General features: G+C 41.5%; 1 protein-coding gene across 5 annotated transcripts in view; it reads right to left on the bottom strand.

The window, feature by feature from the left end:
- Nucleotides 1-24,625, bottom strand: part of pacrg (PARK2 co-regulated) — a 152,925-nt gene that overhangs the window by 66,573 nt on the left and 61,727 nt on the right. For all 5 annotated transcript variants that reach the window (XM_085440908.1, XM_085440909.1, XM_085440911.1 and 2 more), the window contains exon 3: nt 5,782-5,953. In XM_085440908.1, coding sequence (XP_085297034.1) covers nt 5,782-5,953 — 172 coding nt within the window. The remainder of the gene's footprint in view (nt 1-5,781; nt 5,954-24,625) is intronic.

Raw genomic sequence — 24,625 nt, 5'->3', positions numbered from 1 at the left:
GGAAAAAAAAATTAAAAGAGCCAGAGTGGAAGGCAGCCGAGGGCCTGATATATTAATGCTGGTTTAAAACCTGTGTTGGGACAAATCTGAATAATCATCTATTCATGCTAAGGCCTGCTTCGTATTCAGCGTGGAGATAAAACAACGCTGACCCCGTATTCCGCTTCCTGTGAAATGTCAGAGGCAGGGGCGACACCTCGGAGAGTTTAGCAGTGAATTGTTCTCGCTCGGGGTATAAATACACTTCTGAGATCAGATGAAGATGTTCTCGTGCAGAGGCGTAACTGAGGATCTCCTTGTAATGAAAGTCTCATTTTAGTTCAAAGCCGAACAAATGCTCTGCCAATCAACTGCACGCAGGCATGGCTCAGAATCTTCCTCCTTGTTTAAGGACGCCAGAGAAAGCCCAAAACAACGGCGTTTCAAAAACATTCTGCCTTGTCTCCTGAGTCACCTTGGATCTGTTTGGCTGAACAAAACCATTTTTTACGACTTTACTTACACAAATTGATGTTTCATAGCAAACCATTTGTCATTTCAAACACACACCGGGAAAAAAAAAGCCTTCTGAAATGCGTCAACGCCACAAAAATATATTAAATGCTCTCGCCTCTTTTCCCACAGTAAGGTTTTCTTTCTAAAGCAAGCAAAAGGGAGCATGGTGTACAGTAGGAAAGAGTTCAGTCTTTAAGTCACTGAGGACCGGGGCCTCAGAGTATAATGTCAGCCAGAGCCTTCCTCATTGTGTATTCTCATTGGGTAACCTGCAGTCATCATCAAAATTCACCAGGGCCTGATGTGGCTCAGTCGCTCTGCAGATAAGAGTCTGCCAGCCACATTGAAGATGTATTAACGTCAGAGGAGAAAAAATATATATCTTGCCATTTTAAACTGTGGATGGCTTTTTACTTTCTTCCTCTTTCTGCCATCCCTCCTTCTTTCCAACGCCATAGAAAAGTAATTAATCTGCAACAGAGACACGGACTGGCGGTTTTGCCTTGTGGATGGCAAAACGGGACTGATTTTTAATAAACGAAAAAGTTAATAAGGAGCAAGCCATTTAGAATTCCATTATCAGGGCGAAGTGTGTGTTTTCATTAGGGGCATAACCATCACCTTTGGTCTGGCCTCCAGAAGGCAAATGGCCAAAACTGCTGAGCGGTTTGAACTTATAAAATGCTGTCTGGGTTACTGAGTAGCCAAGTACCACTGTGTATAATGATTAGTTGTGTGTAAAGTGAGTGCTTCATTACAGAGGGCCAAATAGACATTTTGCTTTCACGTGCCTGTATAGAGACTTACAATCTATCTGTGGTGGTAGAGGAGGTTGCAAACACACTTGTGCAAGCAAAAGAAGGCAAACCAGTGCTTAAATTAATTATTAATATAAATACTTATTGACAAAAAACTTTGAAGCACTGACTGGTTATCTCATTTATCAACAAACTCCAGCTGAGCGGGGTTGAATTGCAGCTGGTAGTCCTTGCTCTGCTTAGTGTAGTGGCATCTCATGAACCAATTCTCCACCAGCTGCAGGTTTTGGTTGGAGTAACCCTCAATCTCACAGCATAGGAAAGGAAGGGCCATCTTCACCAGCTTCAACACGAGAAGGTGGATTTGAACAAGAGAAAAAAAAAATCAATCAAAAGATTCAGAGAATCTGGAGAAAACTCTGTGCACAAAGGGCGAGCTTCACATTCAACACCAGATGCCTGTGATCTTTAGGCCCTTAGGTGGCACTGCATTAGAAACATGGAAATCACTGCCTGAAATCACAGTTTTCTGTGCCACCCAAAAATGTAAGTTGAAGTTCTATCATGCAAAGAAGAAGCCACAAAAGCTGCATCTCAGATGGAAAAACAAGCCTGTACATCTGAAAGCCACCGTCAATCCTGAGCTGTAAATACAGATTTTAAAGCAGTAACATGCTCACACCCAGGTGGCTTTTTCAGGAATGAGCTAGCATATTTCAGCAAGACAATGCTAAACCACATTAATCATAACAGCATGGCTTTGTAGTAGAAGAGTACAAGTTGCTGAACTGGCCAGCCTATAGTCCAGACCTTCCCACAAGTGAAATGTTTGTCACATTATAAAAAGAAAACTATGTCAACAGAGATCAAGGTCAGCGGACCAGCTAGAATCTTACATCAGACCAAATTTGGGACAACACTGCTCTCCTAAAAGTCCACCAACTGGTCTCCTGAGTTCATTTATTGTTGTTAAATGAGAAGGCGATGCTACACATCGAAAAACATATGCCTGTCTCTTTTTCTTAAAATGGTAGATTTTCACATAATCATTTGATAAAATATTGTTTTATGAAATTTGCAAATCACTGCATTCTGCTTTTATTTACATTCCACAGAGCATCCCAACTTTTGGGAATCTGGGTTGTTATAAAGCAGTAAAGCGTACGCACACACGACACTTCGGAGTTGTTACACTGTATGATGTGAAACAGTTAAGACCGAGCAGCTTGTGCTCAGTGCGACTTTCTGCCAGGGTCAGTCTGTCACCGTGTCTCTGTGTCTCCAACAGCCCTGCCTGGTGTTGGCCGTCATGCCCCTCTGCCTCCACAGACATCCAACACCCACACATAAACAAGAAGCACACACACGTACACACCCCCAGCCAACTGCCCATGACATGAACACTACCGCAGGCTCACTGGGCGCCACTTAAAGGCTCCGACTTTGAAACTGACACTCCACTTGGCAGTGGCGCCAAACAAAAGAGTTTCTGTGTGTGTGTGTGTGTGTGTGTGTGTGTGTGTGTGTGTGTGTGTGTGTGTGTGTGTGTTTGAGACTTTGTGCCTGTGCATGTGCTGAAATTCTTTCAACAAAGCCACACTTTGCATTCCTCCAACTTCTTCTTTCCTTGTTCTTCCTTGTTCTTGCTGCACATGAAACCTTTCCTGTTCGCATCCCTATGAATTCCGAAGTCTATTTTTGAAGTCGTACACCACTTCGCCCTCAGGCACAACCTTTCGTGAGAGAGACTGTGCGCACGCGTGTAAACGTGTCAGCCTGGAAAGGTAAGGAGGCACAGCATGATGACAGAGTTAAATGTAGCATGTCATCACATTCATTGCAGATTATCAGGCATACTTTTAGAGCCAGCGTCTTCCGGCAAATGAAAAATAGAAAAACAGAAAAAAAAACAAGGACGCTTCACCCTGAGGGTTAATGCAATAATAGGAACTGTATGACAGCGAAACCAAATTAGGACGCCACATCAGGACTGGTTGTATAATATTAGAAGCGGCTGTAGCAGCAGACTGCAAGACAGGTGATTCTTTTCCTGGTAAAGCATGTTGTTCTATTTTTGTTGCATCGAATCTCCAAAGCAAAGTCTGAGAAAAGTCTAAAAAAGATATGTATGTAAATATAATAAATATATATTATCTATAAAACCAAAGTGAGAAATCCATTTTCATTAAGGTCAGATTCCTTAACCCTCTAACTCTTGCCCCTTACTCCTAACTATAACGTTACCAGGCCCTTTATTTGAGTGATTTTCAAATGTGAAAGTTAGATATTCACGGTTGGAAATTCATTTTTATGGTCCCAGTCTATGACCCAGATTTTGTGTTTTGACTTTTGATTCAGGTTTATTTAATATTCTGTTCCTAGTATTTCATTATTATAGTTGTGATCTCCGTTTGTAGCCTTAGTTTGTTATCTAGGCTTTAGGTTTTCTGTTATCATTCCTCTCTGTGTTCCCCGTCCTCTTGTGTCTAGTTTCCTGTGTTGTTGTAGCGCCCTGTGATGTCTGTCTCTCTCTCTTTCTTGTCCCTTGCTCTCTCACTCTCTGTCTTTAGGTCATGTCTGTCATGTGATTCTTATGTTCTAGTTTGGCTATTGCTTGCTTCCATGTCTTTTTATCCCCTGTAGTGTAAAGCTCAAATGTCCTTGTCCAAGTCTCAGTGCTCTTGTCACTTCCTGTTTTATTCTGATAGTCACTTGTCTTGTGTGCAAAATGTTCAGTTTCTCATCAGCAGTGTTGGTCAAGTTACTTGAAAAAAGTAATCAGTAACTGATTACTGATTACTTCCTGAAAAAAAGTAATCCTGTTACTTTACTGATTACTTATTTTCAAAACTAATTAGTGACTTAGTTACTTTTTAAAACAGGATTTACACCCTAAATAGGTAATAAAGCAAGAGATCTTTCAGCCCAATTCTACTTTTTCTGCATAATCCATCATATAAAATGCAACCAAATGAAAAAGTCTCTTTTTAAAACTTGTTTCATTAGTTTTAATCTTTTAACTTTATGCATCAAGCATACATTAAATTATATGCAACATTCTCTGACTGGAAGAAATTTGTTTAATATTTAAACCTATTTTCTGCACATTCCAGCACATAAAATAAAATAGTTTTTTGTGTTTACACTCACTCTTTCAAATAGATACAAGTAAAACACAGCAGAAAATAAATAAAATCAATGACCCAGCGGTCCTGTTGCTCTATTTTCACCTGTATAGCAGGAGTGGGGCAGGCGGAGGTTTGCCCTGGTGCAGGTGTGTCGCAGAGATCAGTGGAAGGATACGGCAGTTTCTCTGTGAATTTCACATTCCAGTGGCAGTGCACTCGGTGCTTGCTTGGAAGTTTAGGGGTTTTTTTCGCTGTAAAAGGTTTTCTTCCCACGCAGTGAACAGCGGACGGTAATGTTTTTGTCACTTTTTACAGAATTAAACTCTCCCGCACTCATTATATTATCCATTTTTGATCTGCACACAGCTGTTGCCACAAACGTCGCAGTCGCTTACGTCATTGTCATGAGACACTCTTGCAAAAAGATCAGTTTTAGTAACGCAGTAACGCAGCGTGCTAAAGGGAAAGTAACAGTAATCGAATTACCTTTTTTGCAATAGTAATTCCTTACTTTACTTGTTACTTGTTACAGTTTTAGTTTTGTAATCTGTAATTCCAGCAATAAAGCTGTGTTTTGAGTTCAGTTCCGTCTCCGAGAGTCCTGCATTTTGGGTCCTTTCCTGCCTGCTTCCCACAGCGTAACGGCAGATATAGCCTCCATGCCCGTATAGTGAAGCCAACATTGGCTGTGATTGCAAAAAGACCTCTGCTTACGTAGAAGCAGAGGCCTTGCAGTACAATGACTCTCTCCTCCTGAAACCTCAGTGAACAATTTCCTAGCCAGTTCATGGGTTCAGTAAAAGGAATGCCTTTTAGTGTCAGAGATCATAAGCTAATGAGGCTGCCACCAAATAGTGAATAATGAAATAATGACATGCAAAAATATTTATTAAGGCTGCAGTTCAAGTCTGAGATGATTACTCTGCTGTCTATCAGTGTTAAAATAATAATAATATTTACATATACAAAGGTTTGGAAAAGTAATGTAAATGATGATGAAGATGATGAGGACATTTTGCTGCCAAAGCTAATTGAAAGGCTGCTATATTTTAACATCACAGAAAATTGCCATGATAATAACTCTGTGTGATTGCAAAGCAGACTTTAGCCCTGAAAAGTAATCATTAAAACCATCAAGTTACACATATTTAAAACTTCATCTGTGGTTTCTCTCTCCTTCTAATTAGCTTTAAAGATGTGATTTTCACGTTAAATCCGGCTCCTCGCTTCTACTAACACTGTAACTGACTTGGATTTGTCTCCAGGTGACTATACATTTCCCTGAGAAAACGAGAGAGTGAAGCGAAGGTAAAATGACATGACACACTGGGTCACGTGAGAGAGGAGCTCTGTTTTGTGTGGTTGGTAAACCGTGAGTGCGGGCACCCTCCCAGACTTACTCCTGATGGGCATGATGAGCTGGGGGATGACAGGCAGGATCTTGGGGCCTCCGCGGTCCAGCATGTCATGGATTCCCTGGCGGGCGAAGAGCTCATACGGAAAAGCAGTCTCAGTTAAACCATCAAAGAACAGTGGCAGGTAGTGGTGGTAGTCCAGTGTCTCCACGTCCACCTGAGGACAGAAACACACATTTATATCACAGGTAACATTAGCTCCCTATTAATCTTACTATTAAACTTAATAAAAGTACTTAATCTTAAGCTTGTCTCATTAAAGCTTTGGGTGTGTAACAGAAGGTTATAATTGTAAAAGCTCAGATTTTGAAATTTAAGTCAAATTTAAGTCAAAACTTTAAATAAGCCACTCCAAAACCTTCATTTTGTTTTGTTTTTTAGCCATTCAGAGATGGACTTGCTAATGTGTTTTTAATCATTGTGCTGCTGCATAAGTGTGCCTGAACTTCAGGGCACAAACTGATGGATGGACATTGTCCTTCAGGATTTTCTGGTACAGAGCAGAATTCAGGGATCCATCAGTTATAGCAGGTTGTCGTGGACCCACACTATCACACCAATGTTCTTTGGACTGATGAGACAAATGTTGAATTTTATTTGTAAACGCTGCGTCCTGCTTGCGACGGAACTACCTCAACGATGCCATTTATTCCTAGTGTCTTTCTTATTGCTGAATTGTGAACTCTGACCTAATTGAGGCGAGTGAGCCTTGCGTGTCTTTAGATGTTGTTCTGGGTTCTTTTGTCACCTCCTGGATGTGTTGCTGATACACTCTTGGAATAATTTTGGTAGGCTGGCCACTCCTGGGAAGGTTCACCACTGTCCAAGTTTTCTCTATTTGGGGACAATGGCTGTCACCATAATTCACTGGAATCCCAAAGCCTTAGAAATGGCTTTGAAACCCTTTCCAGACTGATCATGCCAATGATTTTGTTTCTCAGCTCTTTCATTAGATGGTGGTTAGATGCTTCTCCTTGAGATCTTTTAGTCTTCTTCACTTTGTCAGGTTATATTTAAGCAGTTCAACAGGTGTCACAGTAGTCAGGCCTGCTTGTGGCTAGTGAAATTGTTTTCACATAAGATCAGGAAGATTTACATTTTTTTCACTTGATAAACGAATCATAATTTAACACGTATTTTTATTTATTTGTCTTATCTTCGTCTAATCTTTGAAATTGTTTGATGATCTGAAACATGCAAGTGTGACCAAAACCGCTTATCCTTGTCAGGGCTAAATGTGATCAATATGGGGAAAAAAAGCAATCGGGAAGGGGCCAAATACTTTCTCACAGCATTGTTATATTCTGGATTACTCCCTTAAACGTAAAAAAAGAGTAGTGTGTGTTAAATGTGAAAGAGGTCCTGATTAAGTTTCAGGATTCGGTGAGCTGGTGAATGTGTTGCTTACAGCCGTGAGGCCCCCTCTCATTCTTTGCCCTTTCTCTTTGTTTGTCCTTGGCTCTGCACAAAACTAGGGCTAAATCTCCTCTTGCCCTCATTTATAACCCTCACAGTGAACACATACACTCACTTACACACTCTCACACACACACGCACACACTGCTAGGGGACAGCTGTTCAGAAGATCACGACACCACAGCATGTGGCGTCCGGTGGGGGCTGACATGTTAACACCTGTTTACACCATTTACAGGACAGACAGAGAGACGTGCAGAAACAATCAGGTGGTAGATGAAGACATTTGTCCGGCTACAGGCTGCTGGCAGACTTTGATGTTGTTCAGCTGTGTTTGTGTCTATTGCGTGACACGTGAAAGTGAAGTCTTTCATGTGTAAGAAGCTATTGGGCTAGAGCCACTCAGGCACAATGAACTCGAATGCACAGGTGATCCAAAGGAAGCTGTCCTTGAGTTACGAAATGCACGCAAATCTTACATCTAGCCGTGGCTCACACAGCATGTGCACCGAGGTACCAAGTGTGTATCAATATATGCTTTAGTGCACAGGCAAAAAAGGCTATAAGAATTACAATAAAGTCACCTTCCTAAAACTCCAAAGTACTGAAATAATTTTTAAGTGACCACGTGCATGTTCACATGAATTCTTGTGACAATGTGCTCTGTGTTATTCACTTGATCTGTCAGTGGCTTTAATGTTGTTGATGATTGGTGTGTACAGGCGCACCCTACTGGGCCACGCTGCTCTGTGCTGAAATGTCACCCAGGCAGTGACACTGTGTGCTTTTAAGTCCCTCGCCCCACTGCCGGTCAGAGCCGAGACTTCAAAGCAGGGCTGACCGCCTTTACCTCGCTCAAGCTGCCAAACCTCCCTGTCGCACAGCTAACTGCCCCCCCACCCCGGGTAAACACAGAGATGGAGGAGGACAGACTAAAGATGGAGACAGGGCAAAGATGGCGACAGAGATGGAGAGTTTGCGCACAGTTTGCGAGAGACAAGGCTGATTGCTTTGAGGCAATTTGCAACCTTGACCTTTCCCCGCGTTTGGTCAAGATGATCACCGTGAGTCAGGCTGACTGGAGACAAGAACAAAAGCAAACACGAGCCCAGAGAGCAGGGGTGGACAGGGGATGAGAGGGTGAGGAGAGGCGAGATGACACTACATCACCGTGCTGCTCACTAGCCAGTGGCAGTCAGTGGTACACAGGGACACATCATGCCATAAGCAGCTTTTCTGGATGAGGCTACAGAAATAACACAAACAGCAGACACAATAAAACACTATCACAAAACCCCTTTTTAACCAGTACACTTGGCCTTGTAGAAGCAACTTTAAAATCCTTAACTATTAACACTGGACATAGCAGGCAGTGAATTTCCCAATGTATTATTTAAATACTGCTACATTAGAAACAATGCTAGACATAAAGTAGGATATTTCATTCAGCTGTAAATGAGATAAATTGAATTATTATTATGGAATTAAATAACATAAAAAGGGAGGAAAAACACCCTAATTTGAGTAAATGGAAAAGAATAATACAAAACTACAGCCTATAGAAAAAAATACCCACAAAATGCAATTAGTTTAAATGTAAAAAGATGTGAACTCTACACCAAAATGTGAAAACCTATGTGATATCTTTCCCCCCTAGCTTTAAATTATGCTTTAACGTAATATGCGACTTTTTAAAATGAATTCTTACTTGCAGAAACAAAAAAATGACACACAGGAGAGGAAAAAGTCAAAGTAATACCTGGGGCTAACAGAAAGTGGCACACGCAGTTTTACTTTTCACTGTTAGCACATGATCTGCTCTCACACGACTACATTGTGAACCTGCGATGTTGCGTGAATAATTACCTGAAGCATTAATTTGCTGCTGTTGTGAACTCTGATGCTCATAATCAAAAGCACATAAACAAGCACTTAGGGACTGACTGAAGATTCCAGTTAGCACCGGCAGAGTGAGGACAATCAGCAAACACTCCTGCAAGCTCGCACTGTTTCACATAAACACATACATTCCTGGGGAATCTTAATCAGACACTGTGCTGAGCGCTAACTCTTCCATCCGCTATTGATTGTCCGCCCAGGTTTGTTTGTCTTTGGGTGCCTGAGGGAATCCCTCCGGAGTCTGGGGAGTCAATGAGAGTGGAGCACAGAAAGACTATCAGCCCAGCAGCAGCAATTAGCCCTGGGACTCAGACCTGCGTGTCTCCTCTGGTCAGCGCTGCAACGGCAGACAGACAACAACAGAAGCAGGCCAGCCTCTGCTCATTAAACAGCGGTATCAGAGGCCCCTGACAGCCACAGGAGACCAGGAGGAACAGAAAACAGCAGGTTGCCACTTTAAATACATAATACCTGGACGCCATTTGGTGTGAGGTGTGTGAATACATGTACATGCGACTCCATATGAAGCCCGGGAGTGTGCACAGACATGATAAGCTGCCGTTTTTCAGTGGCAGTATTATTTCTGATACACACTCTGGGGACATAGAGGCTATAGAGGGAGTGTGAAAGTGACACGGAAAATGGCGGGGGGTTGTTTTGGGAGGTTTGAACCTGAGGTAAGTGCCGTGGACTATGTCACATGTGATCTGATGTAACAAACAACACGCTGACACTTCCCATTACATCGACTGTTAGGTTGTGGGTCCAAGGTTTTGGAGGGGGCAGGAGTTGCTGTGTGTAAACTTACATTTCCAAAAGAGCAGCAGCAGACATCTAATCAAACTAAAGTAGCTGATCAAATCCTGGCCTGGTGACGCACTGGTGTTGTACCTGCAACTGAACTTTTGCGCGGAAACAAAAAAACACTGTCATCTTATCTTGCTGTCTTAGTGAAGCCTGCCTCATAGAACAGGCACGAAACAGCCTGCACTGCAGCTGTTTGACAGTGATGCTATTTTAATTGATGATGCCATAATGACTTGACCTGGATTCTGCCTCCTGTTAACACAAGTACAGGTTGCTGTATTTAGATGAGCTGCAGATGAGGTGCTGTCAATTATTTCAGCTTTAAGAGGAGAACAGGTTTCCTATTGGAGCTGCTAACACTGTGAGTCATTCACCGCACAGTCAGAGTAGCCAAACAAGCATCCATTAGTTCTGCCGTAAATGTATTACACAAGACCAAAAAAGAATACAGAGCTCACACATGACAGAAAAAAAACCAGTGTGCGTGCATCTAAAAGATAGGCCCAGGAGAGAAATACACCCTAGAAGAGCTATCAGTCATGAGGGATGCAGGAGGCAGGTGTGAACCAACCGGCACTAAAAATAACCACACACAGCACAACAGTGTAGTCTGGGCTCCACCATGTAATTAACTAACCAAACACTGACTGTACATTGTGTGTTGGTCAGGGTTTTTTTTTCTATAACCTGTGTTGTTCGGCAGCTTCAGCAAGCAGGATCATGATCTGTTGAGCCAAACACTCTTGCCTTGCTCTATGAACTCTCTATAGATGCCTCTTCTTAGTCAATTTCTTTTTTTATTCATTTTAATAAACAGATAGTGTACCGATGCCAAAGTTGACAGATGGGGAGGGTCAGATTAGCAAGAGAAAAGAAAAAGATGATGATGATGAAAGAGATGACAAACTGGGGAAAAGATAGAAAAGATTAAAAAAAAATAAGAGAAAAAGCACAAATAAAGTCAGATTCTGTTTCATTTTTATATGCATGCATTCTTCTTTGGTAGATCTCAGATTACAGCACAGTCAGTCTGCAGCCACATCATCATGACTGAGCAAATTTTCTGAAATTTTCTTACATGAGATTTAAAAAAGGAAATTAAATTAGTTGCAGAGTTCAGTGTATCTGAGTGTGTGCAGAAACATTTATCTCCTGATTGGTATTTTGTTAAGAAGTCTTGTTGCTATGATCATAGTAAGCTGTGAATAAATTTGATATCCTCCGTGTCTTTTTGCAGCAATATAACACATATCACATATTTACAAACCTTGCTAAGCATACTGAGGACGGCTCAGGATACCGTGTTTGTCAGATTTTGTCCGTTTTTGTGGTGAACAATCCCAAATGCAAACTCTTGGGCAGATGAAACCACCTTTTATTGAAAGCAAAACAAAATACATGCACATGTCATGCAGTGCAGGAGTGCCAGGAAAACACAGGAAGTTCAGAAACAGAACTCGGTACACAACATGAAATTAAGGCAAGCTGAGGAAATAAATGCACAAGAGGTAATTAGGGCAAAGGGGACACAGCTGGGAACTACATACAGCTGAACTAAATCTGAATAATGAGACACGGGAAGCAAAAGCACAGACACATGTCTATCAAAATAACACAGGACGTAACTAATGGCCAGTGACATCCTCCAGCATGCAACGGCATAGAGCAGGGGTGTCCAACTCCAGGCCTCAAGGTTTTAGATATCGCCTGGGTCAACACACCTGAATCAAATGATTCGTTTATTACCAGGCCTCTGGAGAACTTCAAGACATGTTGAGGAGGTAATTTAGCTATTTAAATCAGCTATGTTGGATCAAGGACACATCTAAAACCTGCAGGACACTGGCCCTTGAGGCCTGGAGTTGGACACCCCTGCTCTATGCCGTTGCATGCTGGAGCAGCAGGTTGTGGGTCGCAGATGACAACAGACTCAGTAAACTGATCCACAAGACCAGCAATGTTGTGGAGATGGAGCTGGACTGTCATGGTTTGCCGGGGCAAGCTGTGTGGAGTGAAGAATAACGGACCCAAAGCCTGGCACAGGCTGAGATGCAATGAGGGAGCTTTATTGACATGTGGTGGAAGTACAGACAGCAACGGTGGTGACGAGGACAAAAACTAAGACAAACCTAGACTGGGAAAAAACTAGCAAACGAAAATGAACCCTAAGCTCACGGGACGAAACACAGGATGACGCCAGGATGAGACACAGAGTGACACAGGGAGGTGACACAGACGGACCGACAATGAGCATAGGTAACACACACTATATATACATACGGAGGGGAACGAGGAATGCAAAAGAGGAGGGAGGCACAGCTGATTCTAATTGACAGCTGTGCCTCCCAGTCACAGCAGCAGTGACAGAGAGTGTCTGTCAAGGCTCTGTCCGGCTCCTAATGGGATGTTCTTGTTGTTGCCAGCGGATAACTCTCATCCTGTGTTCTGGACTAGAGTTCAAAGAGAGCCTGGACTCTGCAGAGCTCTTGGGGCTGCAAGGACGGAGAAGACAGGAACAGACGACAGAGTAAAAAGTAAAACAGGAAACACAGAACACAGGGGAACACATAACAAAACCTAGAACTAGAACTCAAGAAATACTAAAAGACTAAGGAGCTAGACAGCGTGAGAACGAAACCAAAAACAAAAAGTCCAAAACATTAAAATACACTGGTCACCGACCCAGAACCATGACATGGACTCCCTTAAAGTGGTGTCGGAGAGGTGGGCCTTATCTAAGATAAGGACACCTCCCACCCACTCTATGACGTGCTGGCCAAACACAGGAGCAGGTTCAGTGAGAGACTGAGGCTACCCATAATGCACCACTGAATGGCACAGGAAATCATTCCTGAGAACACAATAGGCAAACTAAGAATCAAACTGCAGACGATTAATAATCACTAGAACTCAGGATAATGACAATGTTACACTAACTCCGGGCATTAATGCGATGTGATTGTAGTAATACATCAGTGCTCCCTGTCATTGATATTTCTTTAACCAGAAGCCCTGGAAATTCTCCACCACTTACTTTTTCCTTTTAAAACATGATTTAACACTAATAACATAACAATAAAAAAAATCACCTTTTTTACCCAACAAAATAATAGTAATTATTATACATAAAATAGAGTACGTATATTCAGAGTTTTCTCTAGTAAGCTAGCAGATGCCGTTCTGAGCGGAAGCACTGAGAACATTTTATTAGACCAAAATTTCAGCCACTGCTTTAACACATCAAACCAGCTCATAAAAATATAAAGAAGTTTAGAAAAGGAATAAAGAACCAGACAAATCTTGTGACTTAGAACTGTTTTACCGATTCATTCAACATGTCCATCCACTAAATATCTATTAATTACAGAATATGATCTTTGTATGATTTTGTTTATTTTATCAATGGAAATCAACTCAAAGCGTCTTGCTCTACCTAAGAAGGTCTGCTGCTCTCCAACAATTAGGATTATCACTAAGGCTAATCTCTCTGTAACTCCAGAGTGGTACAGAGCTGGTATTCCTTGACCTTTATCGCATCATAGGGGTTTGGCTTCCTAGATTATCAAATAATAGGTACATAAAGCATTGGATTAAATTGTTATTCAGGGGGAGCATTTCCCAGTCATTGTTTAAATCCCCCCCGAGTGTGGAGGCCGAGGTTTTTTTATGAAGATCAGATGAATCCGCCATGACACAAGTCAATAAGTAGGAAAGGTCAGTTCACCATCAACATGACACATACTGTGTGGATAGCAAAATCACTCTTACTGCTATAAATGCATAAACTGTAAAGTCGATACTAACGTCAATAGTTGGCCAGAGATGCTCAGCATGTTTAGTTCGAGATTCATCTTATATATAAAAAAAACATGAATTCAGCTTTCAATTTTTTTCCACACACAGAACAAAGATAACAATACACATAGGAAAATCGTGCCTGAACAGATGTGTGCAAACGTTTTTTTTTCTGTAGAGGTTGCTGAGTTAGACAAATCCTGAGAAATAACAGCTGGTGCCCACCTGACTGTAGGTTGCTGCTAACTTAAAATACCACTGAAGCACTTTTGTACATCCAGCTTCCTGTTCTCTGTGAAACTGTTGACGTCTCCTCATTAACTAAATTAACACAGTGGCAGCAACATAAGTTCTGGCTTTGACATAAATATTGTCTTTTATTTTGAACAAAACTGTGTTTGGGTGGATGCTGCACCTCTTACACACAGCTTTTTTTTCTTTCTTTTTTAAAAATAAGCTGTTATAGCAGCACCTCTCCAACATTTCAGAAACATTTCATGAGCGCACAGCACAGACAAGTAATAATTTATTCATACTAATCCAAGCTTGTTTCCAACTGTGCCACAGGTGCACAGCACACCTGTGGCCACAATGTTTCCAAAAATCAGTCGGCATGCTGCGTGAGCTCACTGCGAATACGAGACAGGGGGGGAAAAAAATTAAAGGGAAAAGGATGAGAATATTTTGACTTCCTTGGAGGTCACAATAAGAGGAGCAAGACTGGAATAGGCAAACGATAAGCGAGGGAAAGAGGAGTGAGTCACTCTCGCTATCTCCCCTGATAGCTGTTTCCATCTAACAAGCATGCAAGTATGCTCAATTCAAAACACTAGTAGCCGAGTGCATGGTGTCAATTGAAATGATACCTAACACAGGCTGGATGAGACAATTTCGTGGCTTCAAAGATAGTTCAAAACTGGGACATAGTGAGTTATGAATTTTATGTGAACCAACCGCTCTCTCTCTCTCTCACACACACACACACACACACACACACACACACACACACACACACACACACACACACACACATAAAAACATGCATACAAGTACATGCTGAGATGAAAAGAACTTTATTTAGGTACGCAGTCGTCTTAAATGGGGTGTTGAGGATTAAAAGCAGGAGGTTGTTATTAGTGTAACAAACATTAGCCAGGCGAGCCGAAGGAGCGACCCTGTAAGACAGTGTTTCCATTGAGAATCTGTTTCTATTAACACTGTTGTTAAAGGTGACGAATATTCACGGTAGATTTTACAAGCTGCAAACTGTTGGAGCGTTTCCATTTTTCCCGATAAAGTCTTCATCGCACGGTGAGAGAAAACTCAAATGAGTGTTTTAGCTCTCATTTCACTAGCAGGGACCACATCCTTGGTAACGATGGGCGATGAGGGATGAGGAGTGTGAATAGTGCTGCGGTTTGGGGAAGGCCTTGAAGGGGACTGGCGACGGCTCTCGGGCCAGGCAGAACCCCATGTACTGAAAATGAGAACAGCAGGTATTGAAGAAGGGGGGTTTTTATAGCCTGAGCCCGGAGGGGGCATGAAGGAGGAGTGGTCCCGCTCCTGAAATTCAGATAATATCTCCACAATGTGTCATTTGAATATGTAGCAAAAAAAGGGAGGAAAGAAATGCTGCAGGCTTTTCTAAAACAGGCATATTTGCACAAACTGTCATCGTGAAAATCATTACAAAGTTTGTGCTTCAACAGTTTTTTTGTGTGTTTACATAAGAAACAAAGAATAAATTTGGCTTGTTCTCGCAGTCCCACTGAGAGCCCATCACAATTATTCCTCTCCAAACGAGAAAGGAAGTAAACCAATTAATTTGCCACATACATTTCAAACTTGCCAGCAGAAAGCTGGTAATATCCTCTGGTGGATGTGTTTACCAATTTCAATCAGCTCATGCCGTTTGTGTTGAACAAAACATACACTGCTGCCTCTGCAAGCTGCACTCGAGCTGCCAAAACATATCAGGCACTGTACGACTGCAGCGGATGACAAAATGTAAACAGAGTGACGCTGATGGAGGAGTGGAGGGGATTGAGAGCAGTAATGTTAGAAGAAGCTGAGAAAACGGTGTGGAAGCTGCTCCAGTTTTAAAGGTGAGGCAGCTAAATAAAGCTCGGATTAGGACTCCGCTCGGTGTGCGGGACCCTCTGCCACTGCGATGGAAGTAGGCCAGAAAAGTGGAGAAAAGCTGGAGGGATTCAGGAGGCCGTGACAGGAGTCGTGGAACAAAATAAATGTGATCAAAGGTTTCGTTAGAGTTATAAAAGTCCAGACCTACACGTACGCTTGCATGTGAGGTACAGATATTTAAAACAATCTAGCGGTGTGACCGTTCCTGCATCTTGTCTACCAGAGCCACAGCGTCTGCTTTTAGCTTCCAGTGATTACAGCTCAGCAGCCGAGCTTGACAACACACGGGCAGAGTGTAATCAAGTCGGAGAGAGCGAGGTGCAATCAGCATTTCGCCTCCAATCAGCCCCAAAATCACTGTTTCTAATCTGCAGCCAGCCATTGATGGGTTTGATTGATAGGATGGATTTGTTATCTGGCTGTGGGGGTCTGCAGGGAGCAGAACAACAAGCAAGAGACACAGTCAGCTTATCAGCTATCGCTACATTTGTTACCGCTCCCTTTGTTGAGCAAGCAGAGCTTTTCCTCACAGGCTACAACTGCAGTTCTCCTCTCATTTATCATACAGAAGAATTAAATGTGGACACTTCAAAGTACTTCCACACACAAGGGTCCCCGGGGGCATGTGTTTTCTCCCTGTTTAAAATGGAAAAGGCCTATCCATCACCGGCTGTTTGTGACGGAAACAGAAACCACAGCGAGTATTTCTCCTTGTGTGTGCGTCTGCGCGTATGACTTTGCAAGTGCATGTGGGGTATGCATGCATTAATTGCTCACGCATAAGTGTATGTGTCTGTGATTTGTACGTGTCAGACGCCTTGGAAAGATATGAGGACAGAACCATACTTTTTCTGCAAGCAAATACCGTGACTGCAGCATCTACTGTCTGCAGTTTTGATAAATCTTGCTCCTCTGCCTCAAACTACACAGACGAATCCTCACAAATGTTCAAACAAATATGCTCATTTTCAATGAGCATGTGATGAATGAGCTCCATTGATTTTGTGCACAAAGCCAAAACAATAGAGACCAAGACGAATGCTTGGCCTGTTTAAGATAACAAGGGAGCTTTACCAGGTTGAGCGACAATCTTTCAGTGCGTTTCAAGAAAAACAGTCAACAAAGACTGGATAAAAACAACTAAACGGGTAGTTTACATATGTGAATGTGACCTTGACTCTCTGTTGCCAAGATGGTCAGTTGTCTCATACAGTGAAGTAGGAAAAATTAATCAAAAAAATAATCATTTGTATGTTTATACTGGTTTATAATGGATTTGGCTTTCATTTTATTAAACTTCAAGTGAGCAAGAGGGGTCATTTGTGACCTCAGCCGTATATTTAAATGTCCCGTTGTGATATTTTTAACTGTTGCAATAGTGCCAGATGAAAAAACAGAAAAATGGGGGAGGTTTGCATTAGGATGGGCACAAAGATAATTTGTGGATGTAGTGAAGGAGGGTAGGTAGAGAGTTAGTGTGACAGAGGAGGATGCTAGGCTCAGGGACAGGGTGAGATGGAGGCAGGTGAGCCACTGTGGCGACCCCTAATGGGAAACACTGAAAGAAAAAGGTTTTGCCTGTTGCATTTTTCTGTTGTTTTTTTTAGTGATTCTGTAAAAAGTATTTAAATTATTACACATCTACAAGATGTTTGTTTAGATTTAGTTTTAAATAGAATTAGAGAAGTAACAAAGGAGGAAAAAAACACTGTGATGCATTCAGTGTAATTTATTGTTGATCAAAATATTACTGATCACCAGTTGGTGTTAAAATGGTGCTTGCATAATGTAATACATAATTTACTCAAGAATACCTCATTCTTAGCAAGAAGAAACATACAACTTTTGTTCATGTTTAAGTTTCAAGCTTATTTGTATAGCATCAAGTCACAACAACAGCTACGTCAAGGTCCTTTTTGCTTCAAGATAAAGACAGAACTACTAGACAGTAAAGACAGTCGTGGGTCATTCCATCTCAAATCATCGTGGGAAATCACCACATGCGATTTTATGGTTCCTTTTATGGTTGTATATGTTACATTTCTTGGAGCTTTCATTTTGCCGGCTATCATCCCAGTCGCCTGGCCCCTGCTTGCCTGTGGCAGGTGTGGCTTTAGCGTTTGGTTAGGTTGGGGTTAGGACTAATGGATGGTTTTAAAAGTGTGATGATTTGAAATGGAATAAATCTATTACAGTCTCAAAGCGAAAACACCAACAATGAGATGATCTGCTACGAGCACTACTAGGTGACAGTGGGAGGAAAAACTCCCTTTTAACAGGAAGAAACCTCCATTAGGACGAGGCTCAGAGAGACACAGCTATCTGCACTAACCTTTTGGGAGGTTGGTGCTAGGAGAAAAGAAAAGGGAGAGCATAAGGAGAAAAAAAAACAATTTAATGACATGCAGCAGTGGTATACCGTATGAACAGCTGGGGAGTAAAAAGAGGTGCTGTCACGGCTGGGGCGGCAGTCGTGTGGAGGGTGAGAAAGGAGGATCCAATAGCAGACAATGGCGGAGGTGCAAGTGGGTTTATTTACAGTGCACAAAACCAAGGTGTGAGCAGAACCGAACATAAACCTAAACTGGGAAAACTAATGCAAAAGGGAGGACATGAAACGAGGAGCAGAGAGACACTAAGAAACATGGAATAATGCAGACTACATGGAATTAAACAGACGACACGACAGAGAGCACAGGAAAACACAAGGCTTAAATACACGGGGAGTAATCAGGGAATGGGCCACAGGAGGGAGACACAGCTGGGAGCAATTAGGCTAACGAGACAGGGGAGAGGTAAAACTGAACACACTGACATGAGACAAGAACTTTCAGAATAAAACAGGAAACTAACAGACACAGAGAACCAGACAGGACACTGAACTTGACAGGCAGACTCATGAGCAGACACAATAACACCATGGACAGACAGAGGGAACACAGAGAAGTGGGAGCAGGCAGGCAAAGAACAGAAACCTAACAAATGGCAAAATCACAACAGAATACACACTCGAAATGAACAAAAGCATAAGGAAACAAAACACTGAGTCCTCAGACTCAGGACCATGACAGGTGCATGCTCAGTGCCCATAGCAGCCAAAGTCCTAGCATTTTAAGTCTAATCTTAAGAGTAGAGTGTCTGTACTCTGAATCCAAACTGGAAATTGGGTCCACAAGAGAGGTGGCAGATAGGAAACTCAAAATTTGGAAACTGTATGAACCACAATTAAGCCTGCAGTCTGAGAGCAAAGTGCACTACAGAATAATATGTTACGATGGGACCCATCATAATAAAATATAATGGGACCTGATTATTCAAGGCTTGTATGGGAAGAGAAGAATTTTAAATCCAGTTATAGACTTAACAGAGAGTTAATATATACACCGTTTCAGTATACCAATATAATACCAACACCTTTATCTGAATAGATTATTTTGTGTATTTTGTCTCTTTTTGCATAAAACTAATTTGAAATAATAATTAGCCGCATTAGAACATTTTAAAATATATTTCATAGATAAAGGAAGCAGTACAGTTACAACAGACACAAAGTAAACTTGAAAAAAGGATTTCTGCACAAAATATCATGAAGTTATAAAGGACCCAAATAGCTTGGTCAATTGAGGGCTAACTAGGCCCACCAATTCCTTTTAAAACCCAGCTTTTACTTCCACCACATTTACATTTTGGTGTTGAATAAATGTCTTTCTACAGAGAGAATAGATTCGTGTTCAGTATTGGCCTGAGCTGTTCATTAGACTGCACTACATGGAGTAAAGTCTGTGAGCTAGTTTCAGCTGGCAGCTTCAGCTGCACGGCATGATACACATCTAACATGCCTCACTATCCTTATGACCTGTGCCAAACACATCTTCCCAATTATGCATCATATTTAAGCTGCAAAACATCTCACATCCAATCAGAAGGAAGCTGCCCTCTACCAATACAACATCCATTACTTATCACTCTTCATTTTTAGATTTATCATATCAGTGGAAGGAGATGGCCTTGGGGTGTAGACATATATAGATTTTAAATCATTTCAAACTTGACTTGTCTGACTGATCTGCACATTATGACATGTAATGCCTTAAATCAGGCAAAAGAGAGATCGGCACAGAGGTCGATTTCTGTCTGTGTCACGTGTAAAATGGAACTGTTGGCTGAAAGATGTTAAATAATATCTTTGAAACAGTCACCAAAGTGCAAAATAGGTCATCTAAATGGACCTTGGGGAGAAATTGCGTGATCAAGAGAATATCCTGGGGAGTACTTGCCTAATTTAAAGTTCCAAATTCTGCTAAGACACCTTGAACCAGGGACCCAGTCAAAGTTTCAAAGCCACAAACACCAATGGCTGTCACATCCATGACTAACCCAAAAAATAATTAAAAGACTGCATTTTAAAATTTTCGATTCAACAAGTGAACCTCACTTTGAGCTTGTGCGTCAAGTGTACTGAGCCAGTAATGCCCACCCTGAGCTACTAAGGAGCATCGGTAGCAGCAGGCAGTGTGCTTTTCGAGCCGAGCCGCTGCAGCAGCAGCAGCAGTAGTCACAGCAGCAGTGACAGAGAGTGTCTGTCAAGGCTCTGTCCGGCTCCTAATGGGATGTTCTTGTTGTTGCCAGCGGATAACTCTCATCCTGTGTTCTGGACTAGAGATCAAAGAGAGCCTGGACTCTGCAGAGCTCTTGAGGCTGCAAGGACGGAGAAGACAGGAACAGACGACAGAGTAAAAAGGGTAAGTAAAGGGTAAAAAACAAGAAACAATGAAAGGAACGAAGCACAAAAACAGGTAAGGACCAAAGCAAGGAAGAAAGAATTGATGAATAAAAAGAGAGAGAAAAAAAGAAAATAAAAATTGTGTCCCTTTGTTCACCCTCACAGGCAGATTATAGCCCATTCTTTTATATATATATTTTTTTGCTTCTATCAAGGTGAGGGGAAAGAGACAAGGAAGAAAAAAAGATGAAAGGCAGCTATAAAAGTCAAGTGGGACTGTGGTGTTTTATTTAAACCTAATCCAGGAAAGCTGGGAGATTGATAAGGCTGTGGGCAGTAGCCCAATGTTGGGACTGCACAAGACAGCATCACTCAGAGCAGAGGTTCCCAAAGTGTGGGGCACAAGTGCCAAGGTAGGTCTCCCCTGCAGAATTGGTTTTCCCTGCGTCCGGAGCACGCGCTGGGCTCTCCAAATCACGGACAAACAGTATCCCACATTCCTGATTTTTAGTTCACAAACACTTCTTGTAATGACTAACTACTCCTGACATTTTGGAGATGTTAGCTCTTTATACAGTAAAGTTACAGTGGGATACAAATAACATCAGGCTGATCCTGCCACGATTTGTTCCCCCGGTTCAAATCACAGACAAACAGTATCCCACAGTTGTTTATGTTTTTGCACAGAGAGGCATTTTTTGAAAAATGCATTGATAGCAATGTTGAATATTATTACACAGGAAAAAAACAACTACACGTAAAATAATGACACTGGGATGCCTCTGCCTTTCTAAACAGAGGGACAGTAACTGCGTGTGTGTATAAAACCTGAAGATAGAGACAAAATACTGTTACTGTTAATCTGACTATCTGCCATTCTGCAATTCATCTCAAGTAAACAATAACGTGCCGCACAGCGTGACGTGAAAAAAGGCACATACCTTTGACGTTGCGTGACGAACTCTGTATTCCTCGTCCACACGTAAACGCAAAAAAGGAGTTTTTAAAAATCTCTGTTTCCAGTGATTCGAAACACTGTTTACGTGAGGACGAAAGGCCCAAACTCATAGAAACAGCTGCGTTTTCAAAAATACCTGCGTAGGTGCGGACGTAGTGTAAAAGAATTAGCAGTATATTTTATTACTACCTGTAATTTATTGCAGTTTACTTGTATTTGCTTAATTGTTTACTAAATGTTTGAGGTGTGAAATAAACCGCAATGGAGTTTGAAAACAAAATATGGGTGTGCGTGGTTGGAGGTTCTTACCTTTCGAGAGTCAGCCCTGCAAAACAGAGTCATGACTCCACAAATGTGGCATACTTGCTGGGTCAGTAAACGCTAACATGGAGAAGTGAGGCGTTGTCACATTCAAAGCTGACCAGGGTTTTACCATGTGAGCACATGACTGCCCTTTTTGTCAAGGGTCAGTGGTGATGTCAGCGCAAAGCTCTTTGTCAGATGACATAGAATCAGCCTTTTGAGTTATGAGTGGCAGCCAGCTGCAGAGGTGATGGTCCAGAAATCAGAACATGGTCGCGTGCGGTGACAATCAAGAGCGGGGAAAAAAGGCACTGTGATGGTCGGCCAGCAAAAGAGAAAAAAGCCCTACTTACAGTGTTACACACAGAAAGAAACACACACAGACACAAACACACAGTTCGTCATCCACCTGCGGGGAGAAAGATGTCTTTCCCCAGTGCTGATGATAGCATCTTCCGCCCTGCAGTTCAACACAGTCACTCAAGACCTTTGACAGAAGGACTGAATTCAAAGAAAAGGATTGTTTCAGAGAGATTAATGCTCTCTACATGCAGGGCTTTACGAGTGGGATGAAAGGAAGCTTTTGAAATAGAGCAATGCACCAGTACACATGGAATTGCTGCTGCTGCTACTACTGCAAGATTCATATTTTGGGACAGCCGGACCATTATCTTTTGATAATCATATCAATAACTAAATGGAAAGCAATTCCCAGCACTACTGAAAGGACAGAATTTTCTTCCACTCTTGCAAGCTTTCATACAAAAAGAAAATATCAAAGACAAAGAAGTTGGAAGCTAAAGACATTTAAAAAAGAACTATATTGCCCACCCAGTTTAAGCGAGAGATTATAGCTGATGAGTAGCCATTGCTGTTATAATATTTAAAGTATAGATGGAATTATTTCAATCAGACTTATGCCTAAAGTCTGCTTGTAGGGTTCACATGCAAAATGAACTTTCTCTCCAAAAATGTCACAGAGTTCACAAAAAAGCCTCAGACACCCAGGTACAATCTGATGATGAAATTCAGGCCACTCAGACCTAAGCAAACCCTTTCATAACAAAGGACAAAGAAACTATAACACCTGCAAAAGATACTCTGATCAAGAACAGCAACCCAAATCTCCACACAGAGACACAACTACAAGAATGCATAAAAGAGCATTAACCTGTTACATTTTAGTTAAGATCTATTTATTGCTCATTTCAGGAAGGCCAGGCAAAAATACTCTGCACACTGAGTATTTCAAAGATGATACTGATACCAAGGAAACAATTTATACTCAGCACCATTTATGATACCACAGGGTGGAAAAAAGAACAACAACAACAACAACAAAAACCCGTATAAAATAATATAAAGACTAAAACGATATAAACAAAAACATTAATTAATAACATTTTTCAAGTTGTCTGATGTAATGCAATGAATACATATTTTTAGGATGTCTGAGGTAGTGCTGTGCTTCTGCTTACATTTATCTATATTTCTGTTGCTAATCAAATCAAGTTGCTAAGAGAGGCTGCTACTTTTTCCATCCAGTTAATGTAACACTTTTTAAACACAAATAACTTTGCCATCCTGTGACGTTAACACCATCTATTAATATTACAGATGGGCAGAACTGATATTATTTGCTTCCTTGGTTCCCACATTAACATTATTGTTTTATTATTAACTACAGCTGCTAGCTGCTACCTTGATGATAACAGACGACTGATGTGGCTAATTGCTAATAGTTGAACATATCATGTTCAAGAGTGTGCTGGCTAGGGTAACGTCTAAGATAACTGTATAATACATCACTGTTGCTCAAACAGGAGTTTTAGTTTCACTGATCTCTCAAAATTTCTGTTAATTTAAAGCAAAGGATTACTATAGCATTATGGGTACTGAAAATTTAGCAATTCCAATTCCTTATCATTATTACTTATCGATTCGATTCCTTATCTCAGTGGGTTCTCGTTGGCTCTGCTTTGAGAGTCACCACCATCACTAAGCAGCATATCAGAGACATTACATTTGTGCAAATTAATTGCATGCTGTGTGGTAAATGGTTGTGCATGTTGGAGGTATTTCCCCTCTTTGTTGTGATCAACATTAGAGTCATTACTATAAAAAGTAATGTATTACACATATTACATAGAACATTCTAAACTTATAGGCTACAGTCCCACAGACCAACACAAATCCCTAACCTAACAAGAACAGAAAGATCCTTCTCTTATTGTTTAGGTATAAACACAAAGCACCACACAACACAAAGGAACGATGAAAGCACAAACAGGCACAGTGATTCTACTTTAGAAACACAAATAGGTAGAAACAGAAGCTGCACCACCCATCCAGACTACTCATCCATTTGCTACCAGTTGAAGTTCAGGGTCTGGCTAATGGGCCGGGGGTCAGCATTCACTCGTTCTTAGCTACCTTACAAAGAGTTGAAGCTGTGTTAGCAGCAAAATACGGTTGTTTCTGTCCTGGCTGTGTTTTGGTCTTAACCAACGCACTCTCGTCCTTTGGTGCAATAAAAATAAAAGTAATGAAGTGATGTTCACATCCACACTGCAGACCGGCACTCTAACTGAAATTAGCTGATTGTAGCACAAGTGCAAGTCGAACCGATATGCGGAATCAATAAGCAACCAGGAACTGAACTAATGGGAAACTGTTCTCCACAAGTACTGGTTCTCATTTCACACTCCAACTCCTGGCCTGGGAGACAAAACTAAGTAGACTGACATAACATGTGGATCTTCTTCATGCTGTTTCGTAAAACACTC

This window comes from Copadichromis virginalis, linkage group LG19 (genome assembly GCF_057382275.1).
Source record: "Copadichromis virginalis isolate Kocher_CV1m ecotype Utaka linkage group LG19, C_Virginalis_male_GT1.1, whole genome shotgun sequence".
Classification (NCBI taxonomy): Eukaryota; Metazoa; Chordata; class Actinopteri; order Cichliformes; family Cichlidae; genus Copadichromis; species Copadichromis virginalis.
Note: the sequence above shows the minus strand (reverse complement) of the source record. Positions and strands in the feature narration are given on the sequence as shown.